Source organism: Dermacentor albipictus, chromosome 1 (genome assembly GCF_038994185.2).
Source record: "Dermacentor albipictus isolate Rhodes 1998 colony chromosome 1, USDA_Dalb.pri_finalv2, whole genome shotgun sequence".
In the NCBI taxonomy this organism is placed as follows: domain Eukaryota; kingdom Metazoa; phylum Arthropoda; class Arachnida; order Ixodida; family Ixodidae; genus Dermacentor; species Dermacentor albipictus.
Genome location: NC_091821.1, coordinates 5,956,239 through 5,977,032, shown reverse-complemented (window position 1 = coordinate 5,977,032; position 20,794 = coordinate 5,956,239). Strand labels below are relative to the sequence as shown.

The 20,794-nt window shown below is 44.6% G+C and overlaps 1 protein-coding gene across 9 annotated transcripts in view; it reads left to right on the top strand.

Annotated features, from left to right (window-relative positions):
- Nucleotides 1–20,794, top strand: part of Miga (mitoguardin) — a 296,982-nt gene that overhangs the window by 195,567 nt on the left and 80,621 nt on the right. For 8 of the 9 annotated variants that reach the window (XM_070538810.1, XM_070538808.1, XM_070538800.1 and 5 more), the window contains one exon: nucleotides 12,652–12,750. The exons of the other annotated variant lie outside the window; for it this stretch is intronic. In XM_070538810.1, coding sequence (XP_070394911.1) covers nucleotides 12,652–12,750 — 99 coding nt within the window. The remainder of the gene's footprint in view (nucleotides 1–12,651; nucleotides 12,751–20,794) is intronic. 9 annotated transcript variants of the gene reach the window in all.

Below are 20,794 nucleotides of genomic sequence, written 5' to 3'. Positions count from 1 at the left end.
GCCCGATCGGAAGTGTTTCAATGTATGCAGCTTGTTTCAAATATCATTTATGTTCACCAACGTATTTGCTTTTGATGCAATATTTTGCCCCGCACAGTTGCCTGCACAGTGCCTGAAATGTTAAACCAAAAGTAAAGGCTGCTTTTGAAAGCCCTTGAACAGCTAAGTGACCCAACCTCCGGAGAAACAAAAAAAGAAAAGTTTCTGATTGCTGCTTCAAACTGACTGCTACTTCAACCCCAAATTTGCCGACAGACGCCAGCGCCACTCCTTCTCTTGGCAGAGAGCAGCGTCACCATGTATCATGTCACCGGCACTGTGAGGCACTCGGGATGCTTGGAATTTTTGCAAAACTGCTCCTTGCATAGCCGTTGTTTTGCCATGGTTTGGTGGTTGGGTAGCCAAGGAGCCGGATACTCTTGTGTGGCGAACTGCCACAACAGTGACAAATACCTGGAGCATGCAGCTGCCTGTGAAGTTCTATAGCTTCCTGGGTAAATGATATGAAAAGGAACACAGGCAGACATGGATAACCTCCGTCTGCATAATCAAGTAAGTCGGTATGCGAAAGTTCGTCCTTTTGCTTAATGCTTACTATTATTCGCGGCAGCGTTCTTGCTTCGTCTTGTAGCTCGGTCATGACAGTTTGCTCGTGATGATGACAATATTGCTGGAACTCTACTTCGACGTGCTTTGACTGATGTATTGGGTGTCAGCTGATTTGCGTGTGCGACACACATTGTGCTTTCTCTTATTTGACAATGTGCCCTTGATCGATACCATTTCTGTAGTAGCAAGTTGCAAGCAGTTGAGTTCTTTAGCAAAGGTGTATTAATCGGCAGGCCATTTCTAAAAAGAATGCAAACCATAGTGTGTGTCATCTAGACTCCGCAAGCAGTGTGGCAAGGGGAAGGCAGTGGTGGTTTGAAATACTTTGGCTCTCTGTCGCTCCTGAAAACCGGTGCAACACAGGCATTTTCAATCGTGATCAAGTGCTGTACAGGTCATATTTTTTGGTCACGAACAAGACTAGTGGCGGTTGCATGGTCCAATAATCCGGATCAGGTTGCTTGAACTCGCTCAGCATTACGGTGCAGAGGACAGCCTATGATCATGATCTACTGAATCTGGATGGTGATGAACCACGGTCGAAAGTGCCCTTGCAGAAGCACCCGATTTAGATTGGACTCGACGGCGCTCCAAAGCGCCTGAGTGACAGGGGTAAAAAATTCATGGGTTTAGACACCTCAGGACGTCGCAGTCGTTGTGTCACATGACGCGATGGTAAAATTGTCTCTATTGATACTTGTGAGGCGGCTTTCTACGTGAGTTTCTTCATGCTTTTTTTATTCTATGATGAATCCTTTGCCTCTTTCTTCGCTTTTAACATGCAGTGATCACATCAGGCCACATGCTGAATCTGGGTGAAGCTGCTGCTCCTGCCGATGCTCAGCAGAGGCTATGAGCCCTAGTGTCCCCTTCAACCCTTTGAGGGTCGATTTTTTTCACCATATGTGACTGCCCAGGGTCGATTTTTTTATTGCAGATTCCAATTCTTCTTAGGGACTCATTTTGAAAAAAATGTACCATAATTTTTCTAGGGTGACCATAAAGTGAGAAAGAAATATTTTGCGTTGGTATATATGTACTCTTCATTCATAAATAACAACAATAAAAAACAATAAAAAAGGAAATAAACTTAGAAGAATTAAAAATTTGATGCATTGTTATACACATAGTTCAAGGCTCTGAAAATGTGCACACGCGAATATTTCACAACGCTCAAATGTTCCTGCGCTTACACTAATAGTATGTACATCCATAGCGTAATTGAACTGCTTAGGTGCGCGCACTCAAGAAAACTGTGGGGTTGTGTGCCCGTCAAAAAAGCAAAACGTGGGACAAACCTCTGCTAATCTTCATCTTATTGCCAACCAGAGGCAATTAGTTTTCGTGAGTGTCAAAAAAAGAAGCACCAGAAATGCATGCACGGTGGCATCCTTACTATGCACACCCCTGTGAGCACTAAGCGAATGAGAAACAAGTGGTCACCCTTTGAGCAATTACTAATGAAATACCCACCAGTTTTGCAAGCGCAAGAAGCCGAAACCACCCGCGGAACAAAACCCAAACCACCGCCCGCCCGCACACGCGCCAGTGCGCGAGCGGTAGTATATAGACGTGCGGGAGCAAACTAGCTCTAAAACAAACCATGCAACGAAAACAGAGAGGGAGGCGCGCGAAAAAAATTCCCTGTATTCCCAAGTGGCAGCACATGACAGAAAAGAAAAAGTTAGGAAATTGGCACGCTTTTTAAATGTACAGACGGCGCCGTAAATATACGGCATCGATCATTTTAAGACTTGTTCGCGCTGCCGTATATTTATGTCATTGACCCTCAAAGGATTACTAATAGACCCCAGTTACATGCGAGAGAGCCCCCTTGACTGACTGCGCGACATGGATAAATATTCCGCATGCAAAAACTTTGAATAAATTGGAATGCAAAAGCAAACAAGCGCAACTTACTTTGGCCAACAGCAGTGGTGCATGCTTGTCTCCCCCCCTTTTTTTTTTTTTTGCACTACCTGCCCAGAAATATGTGAAATTTCACGGGCAGATGTCGACCCTTCATGTTTTCAAGGAAGTTGTGGCACTGAATGGCGGGCTTATGTGGACAAATGCATGGCAGACACAATCTCCGAGCCTGTACTCCTGTACACAAGACGCCTACGTAACCGCGCGGCCTGGTGACTTTTTCATTGGCTCCCGCAAGCGTCCGTGCCGCCGCCTAGCCCAAATTGGGGAGTTAATATATGAGCTGGAAAAAGCCTGGTCAGGCAAAAGAAAATCTGTGAGTACAGTGGCTGACCAATTTTTTGGACTAGGTACAATTATTCGAATGTCGTAATGCTACCATCTACTGCATGAAACTGGTATATTAAGCTGGCTAAAAATTGGAACATTGTGGGGTAATATGTTACATTTTTTTAACAAAGTCTGTATCATTGGCGCACCAGTACCTGCTGGACTGTGAGCACTATGATTCGCTACTGTTACTGATTTGCAGAAAGCATTTGCACATGAGAGTAAACGGACAAAGAAAACACACTGGGCTGGATTTGACCCTGGTTATGTTACTGTGATAAACCAATTGCAGATTCTCTCAATAGCACTATTATTGTCCAATTGAAATGTTTGCAATCATCTTGAAGCTGAATCTGTAATGGAGCAAAACAAAGGAAGCATTATGGACTGTTTGGCAGGCAGTTCGGAGTAGTTGCTGGCCATAGTACTTAAAAAAATGGTATACTTTTGAGTATAGTGGCCTTGTTGCAGATGAGGCATAAGCACGTGTAAACAAGGGAGGCTACTTTTATTTTTCAAATACAAGCATCTTCAACTTTTCTTGAATATGAGTGCCTAGCTTTGAATATCAAAGAAATGCAGATGCATTTATTTCCCACAGCTTTCACTTTTGGGAAGCAAAGCTTTCTTTGCCTCTTTCTTTGACTTTTCTTATGCTGCTGTCACTGTCTTGTACACCGCATCGTGACCTGGTTCAAAGCTTGTATATACATGGCAGGAGTGCGCAGCCATAAATGGCATGAGAGAAGTTCATTTGACCCTTTCCATTGGGTCACTACAATGCTCTTTGGAGCTTCTTGAGCATCACTACAATACCTTCTAGGCAGGTGTAATTATCCGTGGCCCTCCACAAAACAGCAGTGCTTACCTTTGTTATGGTGGCTAGGTGGGTAGGCGTGCCGGCTGCCGGGTGTGATGTGTAGTTCAGTGCTTCTCCGCTTCATGAAGACAAATGTGGCTCTGCGGTCAGGGGCCTCTCACAAGCTGCGCATGTTGTGCGTTGCTGCGGCCGTATTGCAGTGGAAATGTGGCATATTTATCACTTTATTTAAACAGGAAACCGTCTTCACAGTGACACCATAGACAGTTACAGATTTCTGAATGCAGCGGAGCTCTGTCACTTGCAAAGGTAACGTATTTGCCTTGTCCATCAACTGATTGTTTCCCGGTTTGAGATCCGAAAGTATAGAGCTTTTAACGCTGTTTTGTTCGGTAAATATGTTTATAAAATTGAGTCTACAAAGAGCAGCATAAATTTTGCTCGGTTATATATGTACAGTTAAACCTGAATATAACGAAGTTGGTAAAGTTGGCAATTTGCTTCATTACCGTATTTACTTGCATAATGATCGCACTCGCATAATGATCGCACCTGTGAATTTTGTCGTCGAAATTTGATTTCTTTCCTTTCCCGTGTAATGATCGCACCCCAAACTTTCCACAGTGATATGTCGCGTGTCAAGTCTAGCTAATGCTGATCGCGCTTGCCATCTGTCGAATGCTACGCAAACGACTTTTCAAGACATACCAAGCGGTCTGCACGCACCAAACATTGTTAAGCAGATGCCCCATTCCATTCCTTTCATCACTTTCCACACTTCCATGAAAAAAAAAAAGCTACAACCAAATTTGCCTTGGCTTTATTATTTGTAGGCTTTATAGTGGTTGTGGTCAACAACAACAAAAAAGGCGTCTTTCGATTCTTCTCGTCTGCACTCATGGGCAGGCAACAAATTGTGAGTGGCAACGATAGTGGCCACTGGTACGTTAGAAGTGTGCCCTATTCATACGCCGACGCTTGTAGCACAGCTAAGATATTCGTCCGCCCGTAGCGGAAGCATGCCGTATCACGTAGTAAAAAACAAATGTCGCAGTTTCCGCAACATGCCTGCCATGGGTTTCTGTGCCACTGGCAGCTAAGCGTGCGCATCTCCGTTTCTGTCACCTCAAAGTAGTCATGGCTACGTTATTGCCGCAAACTTGCCGATAATATTGATATCATTCATTACTGATGCGGAAGAAACTGCTTCAATACGCATAATGTACTCACGAGAAGAAAAAAATCGCTTTCGGCACATTCGGCTTGCTTCGCCTGCTGCCATTTTTATTTTGGCGGCAGCCGCCTATTTATTGACCTGTTGTCATCCCGCAGCAAATGCAGGATGAAAAAAAATGTTTTCGTTTCGCGGGAAATTTAACTCGCGTAATGAATCGCACCCCTGAATTTGCATAAATTTTTTTGACAAAAAAGTGCGATCAATATGCGAGTAAATACGGTATATCAAAATTTCTTTGTATATAAATTTCACTTTTTATGCAAATAAGTACAGTTGCTGGTCGATCTTTCTTGCATGGAAAGGGGCCAAAGAATTTTCCAAAACTATTGGGCAATTGAACAAAGTAAGTTTGAATGAGAAAACAATTCATTCTAATAAATTTAGGAGCTGGTGACAAATGATACTGTTCCATGCCACGTACGTCGACAATATCTTCACACCTGCAGTACGAATCAAGCGAAGCCAGCCACACTTGCCTGCACTGGCAGGAGACGCTACCAGGAAAAGGGCCGGCAGCAAGGAGTGACTGCTTCGTCTGCTTCTTGCTCCAACGGGTCATCGAAACTCGAGATTACGCAGCCTCCAATACTAAACGCGCAGGAAGATAGCTTACAAATTGCCATGCCCTATTGGCATGCTCACTCTTTGCACAGTGGCAGATAACTTCCAAAGCACAGTGTGCAACTGTGTCTGTTTTCAGCCGCGCTTACAACAATGATCAGCCTCTGCCGAGACGCGCCCTAACTTACCCCCACCCCCCTCGCACGCGCTTAATCACGTCACTGCGAGCTTGCTACCCTCCCTCTCTTTGCCTTTGCTCATGCAGGAAGGCGGCACTGGTGAAACCACCACCTTTCTTGTCTCGTCTTTGCACACTTTCACTCGCACCTAAAGCACACAGTGCGCTGGGTCCGATAGAAGCTTATTGCGCTTTGACTTTATATGGAACATGATGCGGCTCAGTCATTCTTGTCGCTTGGCGCACGATTAGAGAGGTGCGTTTGCAAGCAGCCATTTGTAATTAAATCATTTGATCATCTCTGCCCGCAGAAGTTTCCATTTACTGTCTCGTCATTCCTTTGCGGCAGCAGTCAAATTTTTTTATATTGAAATTGCATACAAACACTTCGTTATATTGAGGTTCTATATGCATGGTGTTCTATCTTATATTGAGAATTTCATTATATTGAAGTTCTTTATATTGAGGTTTAACTGTAGATATTTGATTATAAGAGGGTAATTCCTTGGTCGCATGTGTAAATCAGCAACGCTAAGCTTTCACAGCTAACTATAGCCTTAAATGGAACACGGCACTGCATCACAGTGCTCGCAACGCATGTAGTGTAGCATAAGGGGCTTTTTCCTTTCTGGAGCGTGCAGGAGCCAAGTTCTAGCTCGCCACAAGGAATTGCAGGAGAGCAATGGATTAGCTTGATGATGCTGTTCGTTAGTTCGTTTGTGCTGCTTACAAGCAACCAGTCCTGAAGGCTTGAGCTGTAAAAAGGAAGGAAAGTCTACTGGCTGCGGTACAACCAGCAGTAATCTTTATTTATTTATTTATTCAGTATACCTACATCGCCTGCACGGCATTATCGTAGAGGGGTTAAAATTCAGGGGGTCACAATGGAAAAATATTCACCAATATCAAAAGAATACATCAGTAAATGCAACATTGTTTAAGCCGTGAAATTCACAGTAGCAGAAGACAAATTAACAAAGTACAGCAACATAAAAAAAAAGTGCACGCAGTAGCATATGCGCAGAGATTAATAACAGAACAGTCAAAGAATACAGCTCTCAATAGCATTTTCAATACTAGACGCTGCATCACTTCATCAGGGAGCTCATTCCAATCGTTAAGCGTGTTAGGAAAAAATGAATACCTAAACACATTGGTGTGGCACTGATAAGCTCTAATTTTGTTAGCGTGGTCTCTCCTAGATGAAACGTAATGCAGCTCCTTAATGAACAGTGTTTTGTCATTACCAGTTTTACTTTTGTATATATTGTAAAGGAATTTCAATCTTAGGATTTTCCTGCGTGAAGAGAGAGTTTTCCAACCCAGCCCTTCCTGTATTCCGGATCCTCTGATAGTAAAATTATAATTTCCTGTTGCAAAACGTGCTGCTTGCTTCTGGACGTGTTCTATTTTGTCTGCGAGATATTTAGTGCATGGATCTGAGGTAACGCATGCATATTCTAGAATAGGCCTGACATTTGTTATATACAAGGTTGCCTTCGGTAATAAATGGGAATGCTTAAAATTTAGTCGGAAAAAGTGAAGAAGACGGTAAGCTGTTGCGCTAATTGAGTTAACTTGATTAGACCAGTCAAGCGTTTCAGAAAATGTTACCCCGAGGTATTTATTATGCTCAGTGGTACTGAGTGCAATATTATTTACGCAGTAGGAACTGGGTAGTTTGCGATGGCAGCTGTTTTCTGCGGGTCGGGGCGTACTCCGGATTTACTGATGACGTGGCCTAGGAACAGAAGCTCGTCGTAAGCGAAGCGGCATTTTTCTGGCTTCAGAGTGAGCCCTGATGACTTGATGGCCTCTAATACTGTCGCAAGCCGCCTAAGGTGGTCGTGGAAATTTTCGGCGACGACAGCGACGTCATCCAAGTAAACAAGATACGTCTGCCACTTCAGTCCTGCTAACACCGTGTCCATGACGCGCTGAAACGTAGCAGGCGCCGAGCACAGTCCGAATGGCATGACCTTGAACTCGTAGAAGCCGTCTGGCGTGATGAAGGCGGTCTTTTCGCAATCTCTCTCATCGACTTCTATTTGCCAGTAGCCAGACTTGAGATCCATCGACGAGAAGTATTTTACGTTGCAGAGCCAATCTAATGCATCGTCAATCCATGGAAGGGGTGTACATCCTTTGTGATCTTGTTAAGTCGACGATAATCAACGCAGGAACGTAGGGTTCCGTCCTTTTTCTTCACCAAGACTACCGGACATGCCCACGGGCATTTTGACGGCTGGATGATGTTGTCGCGCAGCATTTCGTCGACTTGTTCTCTTAAACCTTCACATTCTCGCATTGAAACTCAGTAAGGGCTCTGGCGGAGTGGTCAAGCGCACTCTTCGGTTATTATGCGATGCTTTGCGACTGGTGTTTGTCGAATCCCCGATGACGTTGAAAAGCAGCGTTTTTATCGTCAGAGCAGACTTCTGAGCTGTTGCTACTTAATCATGGGGAGACTTGGATTTATGTCGAAGTCTGGTTTGGGAACTATGGTCATCGGGGTAGATGCGGCAGAATCCGATAGGACAAAAGCATTACTGGTTTCCAGAATTTCCTCGATGTACGCGATCGTAGTGCCCTTGTTGAGGTGTTTGAACTCCTGGCTGAAGTTTGTCAGCAACACTTTAGTTTTTCCTCCGTGCAGTCGAGCGATCCCTCTTGCGACACAAATTTCACGGTCTAGCAATAGACGTTAGTCACCCTCGATGACCATTTCTACGTCGACAGGTGTTTTGGTGCTGACGGAAATGACAATGCTGGACCGCGGTGGGATGCTGACTTGACTTTTAAGCACGCTTAAGGCAGGGTGACTACGAGAGCTCTCCGGCGGTATCGCTCGATCTTCCGACAGCGTTATTGACTTCTACTTCAGGTCAATGATTGCGCCGTGTTGGTTCAGGAAGTCCATGGCGAGAATGACATCTTGTGAACACGTTGGAGGATAACGAAGGTGGCAGGGTAAGTCCGGTCATGAACGATAATTCTTGCCATGCAGATTCCAGTCGGCGTGATGGTGTCCTCCAGCGGTCCAAACTTGAGGGCCTTCCCATGCAGTCTTAACTTTCTTCAACTGGGCGGCGATGGGTCCACTCATAACAGGAAGAATCGGCTCCTTTGTCTACTAAGGCGGTGACTGCATGGCTGTTGAGAAGCACGTTGAGGTCGGTGGTTCTTTGTCTTGCGTTACAGTTAGGTCTTGGCGTCAGATCACGGCTGCGTCGCATTGGCCTGTGGCTGGTACATGGCGTCGTCAGGTCGTCTTTTATTGGCGTATTCTTTGCTTCCAGACTTTGTCGGCGCGGCGGCGTGTCGTTATGACGTCGAGGTAGTTTCTTTGGCGTCTTCGGCGGCGGCGGAGGATCTTCGTCAGCTCAACAAACAGCAACTGCACTTCCATCGGTTGCCGCTTTTAGTTTTCCGGATATGGGCTCACGGACCGGCCCTAGGCTGGGCCAGTGTATGGTCGGCACAGCGGCGACAAGTAGTGGCCTGGTGACTGCAAACGGGACAATCGTTGAGGGCTCCACTGAGTGGTTGCAAGGTAGCTGGCAATATCGCATGGTCATTCACCAATCTGCGGTCGTGACACGTTAATGGCGAAACCTCGCAGTCCCATCTCCCGGTATGGGCATTGGCGGTACACATGGCCGGCTTCTCCACAGTGATAGCAGAGCGGGCGGTACCTCCACCTCCACCAGATGTGACGTGGTAGTGACGGTGAAGAAAGCAGCCAAACTGGGAAAGACGAAACTAGCGTTTTATTTAGCAAACTTGTGCCCTCGAAAACAGGCTACACTCAAAGAACGGCGACAGTGGCGAACATAGTCCATGTTGGTCGAAAATCTGATCAGTGGGTCAAGCGCGTCGGCTTTTATACATCAGTCGTCGAATGTTCCGGAGTACTCGCTCGTGCCTTCCACAACGTTCAACATTATTCGCATCGCGCACACATGCAATCGGATTACACAAGGTTCGGTCACAGACAGTGGATGGAAGCATCGATAACATTCCAGAAACTTCCGATACATGCAGGCGCGTCCTGCGCTCTGCTATAACATTTGTTAGGCGGTGAAACATGTTGCCTGATAAAGACAAACAAGTACACGTGTCAATGTAAAACACAGTCATTGGCGTAGAGGTGAATGTTAGATGTTAACAGGCAAATAATTTATGTAAGTAAAAAAAAAAAGCAGTGGCCCAAGAACGGAGCCTTGAGGCACTCCAGATGTCACATCAATAGCAGTAGATTTGGTTGAGCTATAAGAGACAAACTGGAAACAAAGTGAATGAAAGCGTGAAATGCAGTTAACGAGTTGAGGATTATTTAGCACAGCCTTAAGTTTAGCAAGGAGTTTAGAATGTAATACTGTGTCAAATGCTTTTGAGAAGTCTATAAAGGTAGTGTCAACCTGGTTGGCAACATCAAGGTAGAGGAAAATGTCATGTATAAACTCAACTGCATTGTCGTACTGAAACGGCGCCTTAACCCATGCTGTATGTTAGATGATAGTCGATTATGAGATTCCAGGAAAAGCACTGTGTTTATGAATGATATGTCCTAAGATTTTGCATGACTGTGATGTTATTGAAATCGGTCTGTAGTTCGATAAAGAAAGCTTATCACCAGATTTATAAAGAAGAAGCACTTCAGCTAACTTCCATAAGGAATGAACAGTGGCAGATGATAAATATTTGTTGTATATGACCGTCAGATACCTTGCTGACCACAAGGAATAGCGAGCCAAGAATACATTGGGTATCTCGTCCGGACTGGTGCATTTCTTGGTATCCAAGTTTAATACGAGGTTAAGAATGCCTTCTTTGTTTATGTCAATGTCAGTGATTCCTTCCGAACAAACTATATTGGTGAGAGAAGGAATGAAGTTGTTATCGGGAACAAAAACAGACTCAAAATACTTGTTGAAAATATCCGATATTACTGACAGATCACTGATGACCTCATTATCAATTTTGGATGAAGTGGGTGAAGCATCGTGAGGTAAAATAAAAGACCAAAATTTACGAGGGTTAGTTTTTAACAGATGAAACAGTTGAACGCGAAAAAGAAATCTTTGGCCGTTTGCATTTTCAAATTAAGTTCATTTTTTGCCTTGTGAAACCTGCCCAGGGTTATGGGATCGTTAGTTGTTTAGAACACCTAAGCCTACAGACACGATGAGATAAGTGCAAGACGTCACGAGCCATCGGGTAAAGGTTAGCATTACTTTTCTTAGTTTTAATGGGCACAAATGATTGAACACATGACCTGACAAGATCTCGAAGTATTTAACAAGACAGTTTACATCCTGTCTGTCTGACAGAAAGAAAATGTATTGAAATGATCAGCTAAGAGATCAGTAATACCATTGTCATTCGCACGAGTGAAGTTGGGGAAACTAGTAAACGTGTAGGGTCATTTGGAGGTTGGACAAGAGAGCGATCACAAAACACTTTTATAACCTGAGAGCCCGTCAATTACTTCGCAAGAGAAGTCATTTTTCGCTAGATCAGCGCTTAAGAAAACCAAGTCGAGGATAGAATTTAACCTACTTGCACTAGAAACAACTTCAGTGAGCCGAAAGGGCAAGGAAATATTAATTCATTACAAATTGCTACGTCATGACCTGGTGTATTTAGTGATGGCCAGTGAAGGCCAGGAGTACAGAAATCACCCATGCAGATAAATCGTGATGAAGACTTCATTGATTTTCTTTGGATTTAAATGCACTACATCTGGTCGTGGTATGGTGAACTATGCAACAAAAAGTGGTTATGTCAGCTCATCTTGCTTAGGGGACAAACACATTATTGTATGTGGTGGGCTGTGCAATAAGCAGCAGGAATGTTGGCTCATCTCGTTTGCTAAATGTGCATGGTGCATACAAGCTTTGTTTTGTTGATCAGTCATCACCAGAAATTCACTGCCTATGAAAGGGTTGCTAATTATAACTTTTGTACAGGTGAAAATGAATGATTATAGAAAGTGTTAGGTGCAGCATTAGTAAACAGTAACACTGAAAGGTGGCATAACAAATGAGGGAATGGGAGCTGGTAACAAAAAGAACATGCCAGGGCAAGAGAAATGTAGTCAAAGAGGCATAGGTAAGTGGTGTGCAGAGATTGGGAACTGTGAAAGTAGAGTCAGCTGACTAATGACAGTGGTAATTGCTGCAAGAGGCCCTTGCCCTACAGTGATAAGCTGATGATGAGAATGTCAGCCTGAGCTAGAGCTTCTCTATCTTAGATTATGTTCAGGCTTGTGTTTAAGATCAGTATGAGTTTGTGTGAGCCATGTTAGTTGTCTTTTTGTGGGGCTACTTTGGTTTACCAATGTTTGGGAAGGAGGAATGCTGCTGTTGAGTAAGTTTTTTATTTTTTCTTGATGCAAGAGAGCAGCCGTAGTCTCATTGGAGAGTACCAAGTAGGCAAGTTGATTTGACTCCTTGCACAAGCACGGCCATGTCTCTAACCAATTTTCTTTCCCAGCTTTGATATGCCACTTTCTTTGGCTTTTCCACAATTTATAAAGGTATGAAAACCTCGTGCAAGCCCTGTGCAGCGTGTGCTTGCATGGTGCAGTGAATGGTGCTTCAAAGCTCCTCAGCCACACCAGTTTACAAAACACACCATAGGCCCGGTATTTCAGAATTTGGACATATTTAACTGGCAAAATGTTTTTGTGTCTGCTGATTGTTGTCTACCTATGAACAACAAAGCTATGAATGCATAACACGCAAAACCAAATGAACAGCCAGTACCTCACTTCTGCTGGATTTGCCATTTTGAGTAAGCAGGTGACGGCACATTGAAGTGTGCCACTCTGTGGTGCTGCGTCTGTCAGTTAACACTCTAAGATTGGTACCCAAAGTTGGAAGCATAGTTTTTTTATTTATTTATTTATTTAACTGGTGTGTTTGAAGGACTCTTCACGCTTGACAAATAGTATACACATAGTCCATGCCATGCCATGTGCAGGACCCAAAGGATGCGCTGCACGCGTACCGTGAGCTGGTTGCCTACCTGCTGGACAGCAGCCACTATGACCAAATTGCCAAGGAGCTGCAGTACAAAGGGGTCAGTTGGAGCCAGCCGTCACAGCGTTGCATGCCCCAGGCCCGAATATGCAGGCACAAGGGGCTGCTTTGTCAGCCAAGTTTGTTCACTGCCTGAAATGATGCACAGTGATGAGAACTGAGCAAGAACAGCTAGTCACGTGCTTGAACTGACTACGGCTAATTTTAAGCTGGTGTGAGAAATACTGTCTCCGTTGCTGGTAGAGGTTGGTACACCTGAGGCCTGTTCGAGATGCTTAGGCAGTAAAGGTTTGACTATTCATAACTGTAGTACGAATTAGCAAAGTGAGCTTCTGCCGTAACATGGGCATGTTTTGCTGCCTTTCAGAAACTAAAAATCTGGACAACCTATGCAAGAAAAGGTGCAAGCTGTTTTACATTATGATGACAAAAAAAAAAATGCATGCGATGTTGTTTTGCAAATGTGAGCAAAAAGAAGGCATGGTAAGGACCAATTCTTTTAAGTTGTGAGAAGAAAGGGTCAGGTTGCTGTATAAATGTTACCTGGCCTGAGCTACCATTCAGCCATGCACTTCTCATTAAAATATGTTTAACCGTCAACACAGAAAGCAGAAAAGCAAATCGGGGATTAGTACAGCCGGGGTAACCATAGCGCTATTAATTCTGAACTACAGTCGAACCCGGCTATATCGAACTCGCAAAAAAACGCCTATCAGTTCGATACAGAGCATAATTCGATATAAGCCTGCTAAATAATTGGATGTCATAAATGCACATACCATTTATAAAATCACTTTATTGATGAAACTAGCTTCGTTTCGCACGAAACAGTCCTGCATTTTCTTCTGCTTGGGCAATTTCGCTGCATGCGAGGCACGCACTTCCCCACATTGTCTAAGGAGTCGGAGCAGCTGAGGCCGCAACATTCCGCTTTCGCACAGAAGCACCGGACTAGTGCGAGCGCACTTCGGAGGATGTGGGCCAAAGATGGTCGTTGCTTTCCTCGTTGTGCCCATTTTCAGTTGTGCTCGGCACGATGTCGGCAATGTAGTCTTCGTTTCCGGGCTCTACCGTGGTCGCGACACCATCATTTGCGCTCACTAACTCACGCACCGTTGATTCGTCAACAGCTTCCGGAAATTCTGACAGCTGGCTCCAAACCTCGGCAACAACGACAACGGCTTCGTCGCATTAATCAGAATTTACAGTCATCACCGAGCACGCGGAAGTCGGTACGGCTGAAGCTATTTTGGATGAACCACTCGTACACGGCCGCGCATACGCGTCGGGCGCCACGGGCACTACGGGCACCGGGTCGCGAGTTAGGCCGCTTTAGCCCTAATTTCCCCCTTCAAGATCGTGCCGAGAGTGCACCTCGGAATCTTGTACGTTGCAGAGACATCCGACTTGTCACCGCATTCGACCCGGTTTATGATTTCGAGCTTCACGACGAAAGGCTAATTCTGACGCTTCATCACGGCAACACTGCGGGAGAAGGCGCACACAATGAATCAGATAAGCAGCGAGACAACTCGCACTTTCGCCAACTTGCATGACGAGGGCACAAGAGCCTCTGATTGGCTGTCTGGGCAAGCGCTGCAGGCGGGCGGGCCAGGATCATTTTTTGTAGGGAGGTGTCGGCGGCTCCGAGGTAGCGCGGTCGCATAGGGGGAGCGGTTGGATGGAGCCGCGCCGCCGGGTTTTCCCTTCACCGCGAGGGAAAGCCAACTTCCGGGGGCACTTTCCGCCGCTTGACGTTCGATATATCGGGAGTCGCTATTAGTTTTGTTCGATGTATGCATAATTTTTGCTATATATACTCATTGTAACTATACCGTGTCCATAAATTGTTTGATATAAGGAATAATTCGATGTAAACGGGTTCGATATAGTCGGGTTCGACTGTAGAACTTTTGTCTGACTTCGTTCTGGAATTTTCAAAACGATTTATTCATGAAAACTTGGTTTTATTCAAGTCCAAGATAATGGAACTAACAAGTACATATCATTATGGAGGATAAAAAGCAATAACAAATCACCCGGGTTCACGCCATTCCTGAGACGGCTTCTCAATAATAATAATAATAAAAAATGTCTTTACAGGAAGGCTAGGTTATCTGGCAGAGCTTCTTGTTGGGTAGCTTATCACCTCATGGCCAATGACTATGTGCATGCGTTGTTACTAGCAAAAGATTTATTTTTTAAAACAACACTTCCCTCTTGTGTGTATTCCAAACATGTTCTGGAGGGAAATCAAGGGCGAGAGCAACACAGCAGTTGAGCTGATTCACGTTTCACGGCCAAATTGCTGTTCTCTGTTAATGTATTTTCATCTTCCTTTACTGATATTTAACCAACCAGCCAACTTCTGAGCAACTGCAATGTCAGAGAAGTGGTTCCCTTGCATAAGGCACGTAATGTACACTGTCCTGGCAACTATAGGCCTTGACAAGCATACCTGGTAAGTTAATGGTGCACGTCATCTACAGTCACCTAATCACTTTCCTCGAAGAAAACTCCTGCATTAATGCAACACGGCTTCAGGAAAACTTATTCTTGTGAAACACAATTCCTCTCCTTTATTTACAACATATTTTCTGGAGTTGACTGTTGCTCTTTCATCTACTATGTCTTCATCGATTTTGCTAAAGCCTTTGACTGTTTGCCATAAGCTTTTACTCTTAAAACTTGGCATACTTAATTTGAATACTAATATCTTGCAATGGATTGAATGCTTCTTGTCCTCTTCCATGACGTTCGTGTCAGTTAATGGCTATAACTCTAACAGCTCTCCTGTAACATCCGGCGTCCCTCAAGAGTCAGTTCTAGGCCCTTTACTCTTCCTTATGTACATAAATGACCTACCCAATAATGTTTCCTCCTGTATAAACTTGTTTGCTGATGACTGTGTAATTTACAACGAAATATTAACAACCACTGATAGTATCGTCCTTCATGCAGACCTACACAGGGTTTCTTCATGGTATAATATTTGGCTGATGAAACTTAATGTAACCAAATGGAAAGTAATGAGAATTTTCCAGCGTTTTAGTAATTTTCCTACTTGTTACCATTCCTTTAACAACACTCCACTGTCTCAAGTTTCCTCTTACAAATAAATACCCAGGCGTCCACATTGCGGAGAACCTTTCATGGCAAGTACACAAAGCACGTCATCAATAGCGCAAATCAATCAGTTCGTTACTCACATTTGGTTATTTCTCACTTGCTCCTAGTAGTTTAAAACTCCTACTTAATAAAATGTTAGTGCATCCTAAATTGGAATACTAGTATGTGTCTTGTATTTAAGATTCCCATGTTAATTCTCTCATTCATTCTATCGAAGCCATTCAAAATAGCTCTGCATGCTTTATTCTAGCGAACTGTTCATGCATAGTTAGTCTCAACCTAATGAAAACATCTCTCAGTTTGCCTGATCTGTCATTTTGTCATAAAAGTTCCTGTCTTTTCCATAAAATTGTCATTTCATCTCTGTCCTACTTGACTCACTTTTATTGCGACAGCAATTATATGGACACTCCAGGTGCACCATCGCCGTGTTGTTCCGTATAAAGTCCGAGGTTAATAACAGCATTGCTGCGCGCCATATGCTGTATGTGTGAGGGAAAGCGTGTGAGGGTGAGCTGACGATCGTGGTTTAATCTCGCGTGCGCCAGGGAAGAACGCGGGGAGGAAGCGCGCTGTCTACATAAGCCGACCTACTTGTGCAACATGGTTGCTAAGATGATGTAGAGTTGCAGTATTCTTGTGGTTTTGCTGTATGTGGAGCCCAAGGACTCGGAAGATAGGAACACGAGTGATAGGCACGCCATGGGGTGCCAGGTCAATGGATGGAGAGTAAGGTTCTGACCGGCAGTGCCGAAGAGCAGGCTAAATTATGAGGAGTTACTATTTAGCCGGAGAGCAAGAAAGACAGCGTGGTTCAATATATGCTATCACTGTATCGATGGCTGCTTGCAGGGTTGCTTGAATTTCGCCATCACTACCTCCTGCAGTCCAGAGCATGATGTCGTCCGCATAGAGGCTGTGGTGGAGGTGGGGAATGACAGAGAGACGTTCTGGGAGTCCGACGAGCACAATGTTGAAGAGCATGGGCGAGAGTACTGACTCTTGCAGTGTACCCTTACTCCCTAGCGAGACAAGTACCGAGACACTTAGTTGAGTTCAGTTCAGTTTATTTTCCTTAAAGACCCCCGATTTCAGGGGCGTTACATAAGGGTTGGGTACAAGATTAGAATTTACACTTGTTCAAGTAACATAAGCGCACACACACGCACACACACACACATATATATATATATATATATATATATATATATATATATATATATATATATATATATATATAGTAGGCAAAGAGGGATTCTTCAGGCTACCTTTCAAACGTAAAGAACTTGAGTGGTGCTACAAGGTAAACGGAACAAGTATTTAATTTCGACAGTTTCGATCGGTGGACCGATCTTCATCAGGGTTTACAAAAAAATGGCAGTTCGGCCCTGGTAGGGAAGACACTAGACCGGGTACCCGGTCGTTCTTACATACATCAAACCGAGAGGAACAGTTGTGACAGTGATTGATTTTCGGCGCCTTGGCAGATTTATAGCGGCCTTTGGCAGCTATGCAGGGCAACAGGAAGGCGGAGTCACATGTATGTAGAGCAAGGAGGTCAGTGAGGGGGGGGGGGAAAACAAGAAAAAAGGAAAAAGAAAGAAAACGGAAAGAAAAAGAAAAAAGCACACAGGAGGAGGGAGACGTAAGACGGAGAGGGAGGGGGGCGGGAAGTAGCGGCAGCTAGGTTCCCGTGCACCCGAGGTAAGGAGGGAGAAAGCGGTCGCTCCGCAGCTCCAGTGCGTGGGCTGCCGTTGTAGCGGGAGCGGGTGGCGGGGGGCACAATAGAGAAGGGACCCAGAAGGAAGACAGAAGAGCGGCAACTTGTAGAAAGAAACACAGCGTCACAGTACAAATATACAAGGCACGGCCCGTTCCGGCAACTTTGTGGTCCAGCTACGGTGCGAAAAAAAGAAAAAAATATAGTTCCAAAAAAATTAAAAATGTATGCGTGGGATTCGCAAAGCAAGTGCACCCATGGGCTTAGATTTAGGGAGTCGAGTTAAATAGCCTCCTTGTGGTCCAGTTTTTGAACGTTTAACAGACAACTGACATCAAGTCAGCACGTGCGTATTTCAAGAAGGGGAATAGGTCACTCAGAATGACCACTTCAGTGGCAGGGTCCAGGAAACTGAATTTATTGGTTTTCCGCTCGCCCCCTTGAGGCGCATGCGGAGGGGTGAGCAAGCAGTGAATAGCCAGCATCTCAATTTTAGAGTACATAGCATGTATTCGCGTTTCCCATGCACTTTCACGGCATATCCCGGAGGCACGTCATCCGCCCCGGACTCTCATTAATTCCTTTGGTGTACGTTCCAAATTTATGGATGAAAAAAGATTCTCTCAACTCGCGTGCACGGGTGTGTTGGAAACCAGATTGCAAGAGCACAACGCTCACGCATTCAAAGGAGTGATCTGGCAGCCGAACGTGCCTGGAGAAGGGTAAATTGGGGAGACTATTCACATGCGCGCGGTGATTGTTAAACGGCAGGCGGAAAGGGGTCTCATGGCCGATATATTCCTGCTTACACACCTCGCATCGAATTTTGTACACGACGTTACTGGAATCACAGTCAAGATTTTCGGTAATTTTATATACGAAGGGCGAGTTCGATGCTTCAGCCGTGTCTGCTGTTGTCATGTGACGGCATACCTTGCAACGAGGTTTCGCACACGGTCGACAGCCCTTGGGCGTGTTTGACTTCTGTGTCCTCGCCCTGACTAACAAATCTCTTAAATTTTTGTTTCTTCTATACACAACCCGAGGCGGCTGCTTGAAGATAGTAGCGAGTCGGATGCTCTGTTTCATGATATTAAAATGGCGGGTGAGAATGGCATTGACCCGCGGAGCACCGGTGGTGTATGTGAGGACCAAGTTTGGATCTGATTGTGTATTGGTATTGCTAACCTTTTCTCCCATTATCTGTGCTCGATCTAAGCTGCGGGCGTGTTCGATGGCATCGTCTACTATTTTTGGAGGATATTTTTGGCATATGAGAGCAGATTTCAGTTCCTCCGCGTGTCGCTCAAATTGCGCAGATTCGAAACAGACTCTTCTGTATCTGTGGGCCTGGGAGTAGGGAATGCCTGTTTTGCAGTGATGGGGGTGGCTACTATAAAAATGCAGATATTGCTGACGATCTGTCGGCTTTTTGTATAGGGACGTGGAAATGCGACCGCCACTCAGTGACAGAGTGACGTCGAGGAAGTGAATACTATTTTGGGAGAAGTTGTGCGTAAAGCAGATTGACGGGTGCAGAGAATTGAAATTGGAAATGAAGTCTAAGAGACTTTGTTCATTGTCGGCCCACACAAAGAAAATGTCATCCAGGAATCGCTTATAAAATATTGGTTTTACGGCCGAGTTTGCGAGGAAGGGTATTTCTAAAGATGCCATAAAGATATTTGCATAATTTGGCGCCATCTTCGTTCCCATGGCGGTTCCACTGATTTGCAAATAATGCTTGTCCTCGAACTCAAAGTGATTATATTTCAGTACTAGATTTAAAAGAGTCTCAACTGTGTCTTTATCTAATCGCCTAGGTTGGCTGGAGCCAGCGTAAGCTGAAACTGCGGAAGCTATGCCCTCGGCGTGAGGTATGTTGGTGTACAAAGATGCGACATCCATAGTGACCAAGTAACCCCCCGCCGGTACCGTCGGGTTTGGTACCTCCCGAAGGAAATGATTTGTGTCTTTAATGTACGAGGAAATGAAGATGGGATGTCCTTAATGAGACTGTCAATAAAGCTGGATATTTTCTCAGTCACTGTTCCATTACTGGACACGATAGGCCGACCGGGATTGTTTATTTTGTGGATTTTGGGTAGTAGGTAGAAACGGCCGGGGCCAGAGTTTCTTGGTATCAGTGCTTTGAGCGTCTTATCGGTTATCTGCCCTGCCTTGCGCAGAGTGGTTAGGGCGTCCTTTATTTCGCTTTCAAATTTCTCGGTAGGATTGCTTGGGAGTTCTCTGTAAAATTTAGAGTTTCCCAGTTGACGGAAACCTTCGGCTATGTAAACATTCCGGTCAAGTACCACCACTGCACCACCCTTGTCCGCTGGCTTAATGACAATTATGATATATATATATATATATATATATATATATATATATATATATATATATACACACATACATACATACACACACATACGTACGCGCATGTAAATACAAACACCATATATAAGTAAAAATCATGTACAACGTAGTTGGAGATGGTCAGTGACCTGTTGTAAGAATACGGATGGGTAGATTATGTCGACAATGACAGGGGGGAGGCCGTTTCAGTCTGCTGCCATGCGAAGAAAGTAATGAGGCTAAAAATGTCGATGTTCGCGAACGTCGTCGTGAAACCTGCTGGAAGTGGCTGGTCCGGTATGATATGCGCACTGCGGGCGTGATATAGGTTGCTTGATGAAGGGTAGGACTGTAAAAGAATTTGTGGTAAGGACAGAGGGAAGCGATGCGCCGACATATAAACGCTTAGTAAGAGACAGGCCTAAAGCTATTTCGACCGGGGCAATTTGCACCCTTGGGGGCAGTTTAGGGCATGCATTTGTTTTTTAGAACGTTCTCACTGTCCCTAGGAAGTCAGAAAAGTCAGATGATGAGTGCTACTGAAGGAATCCTTGCAAAGCTGCAGGGCACTGGCATACATTAGAGAATGTAAAACACTATTTTCATTTGTGTGACAATATGACTTTGCTATAGAATCGATAACACTTTTCAACAAAATTGTGAACTGTAATTGCCATTAAAGGGCACTATCAGTAACATTTTGCAGCAAAGTGTATTTTAAGGCATTCCGTAGAAGCAGAGTTATTGGCAATCACAGATTGTCCTTCATCCCCTCCGCAGTGGTCCTGCTTGTTCTTCAACGGGATAAAGTGGAAGCTTGGGCGAATTGGTGATTCAATAAAGACGTGACTGCACAGTGCAAAAGACGAGGCCAGAA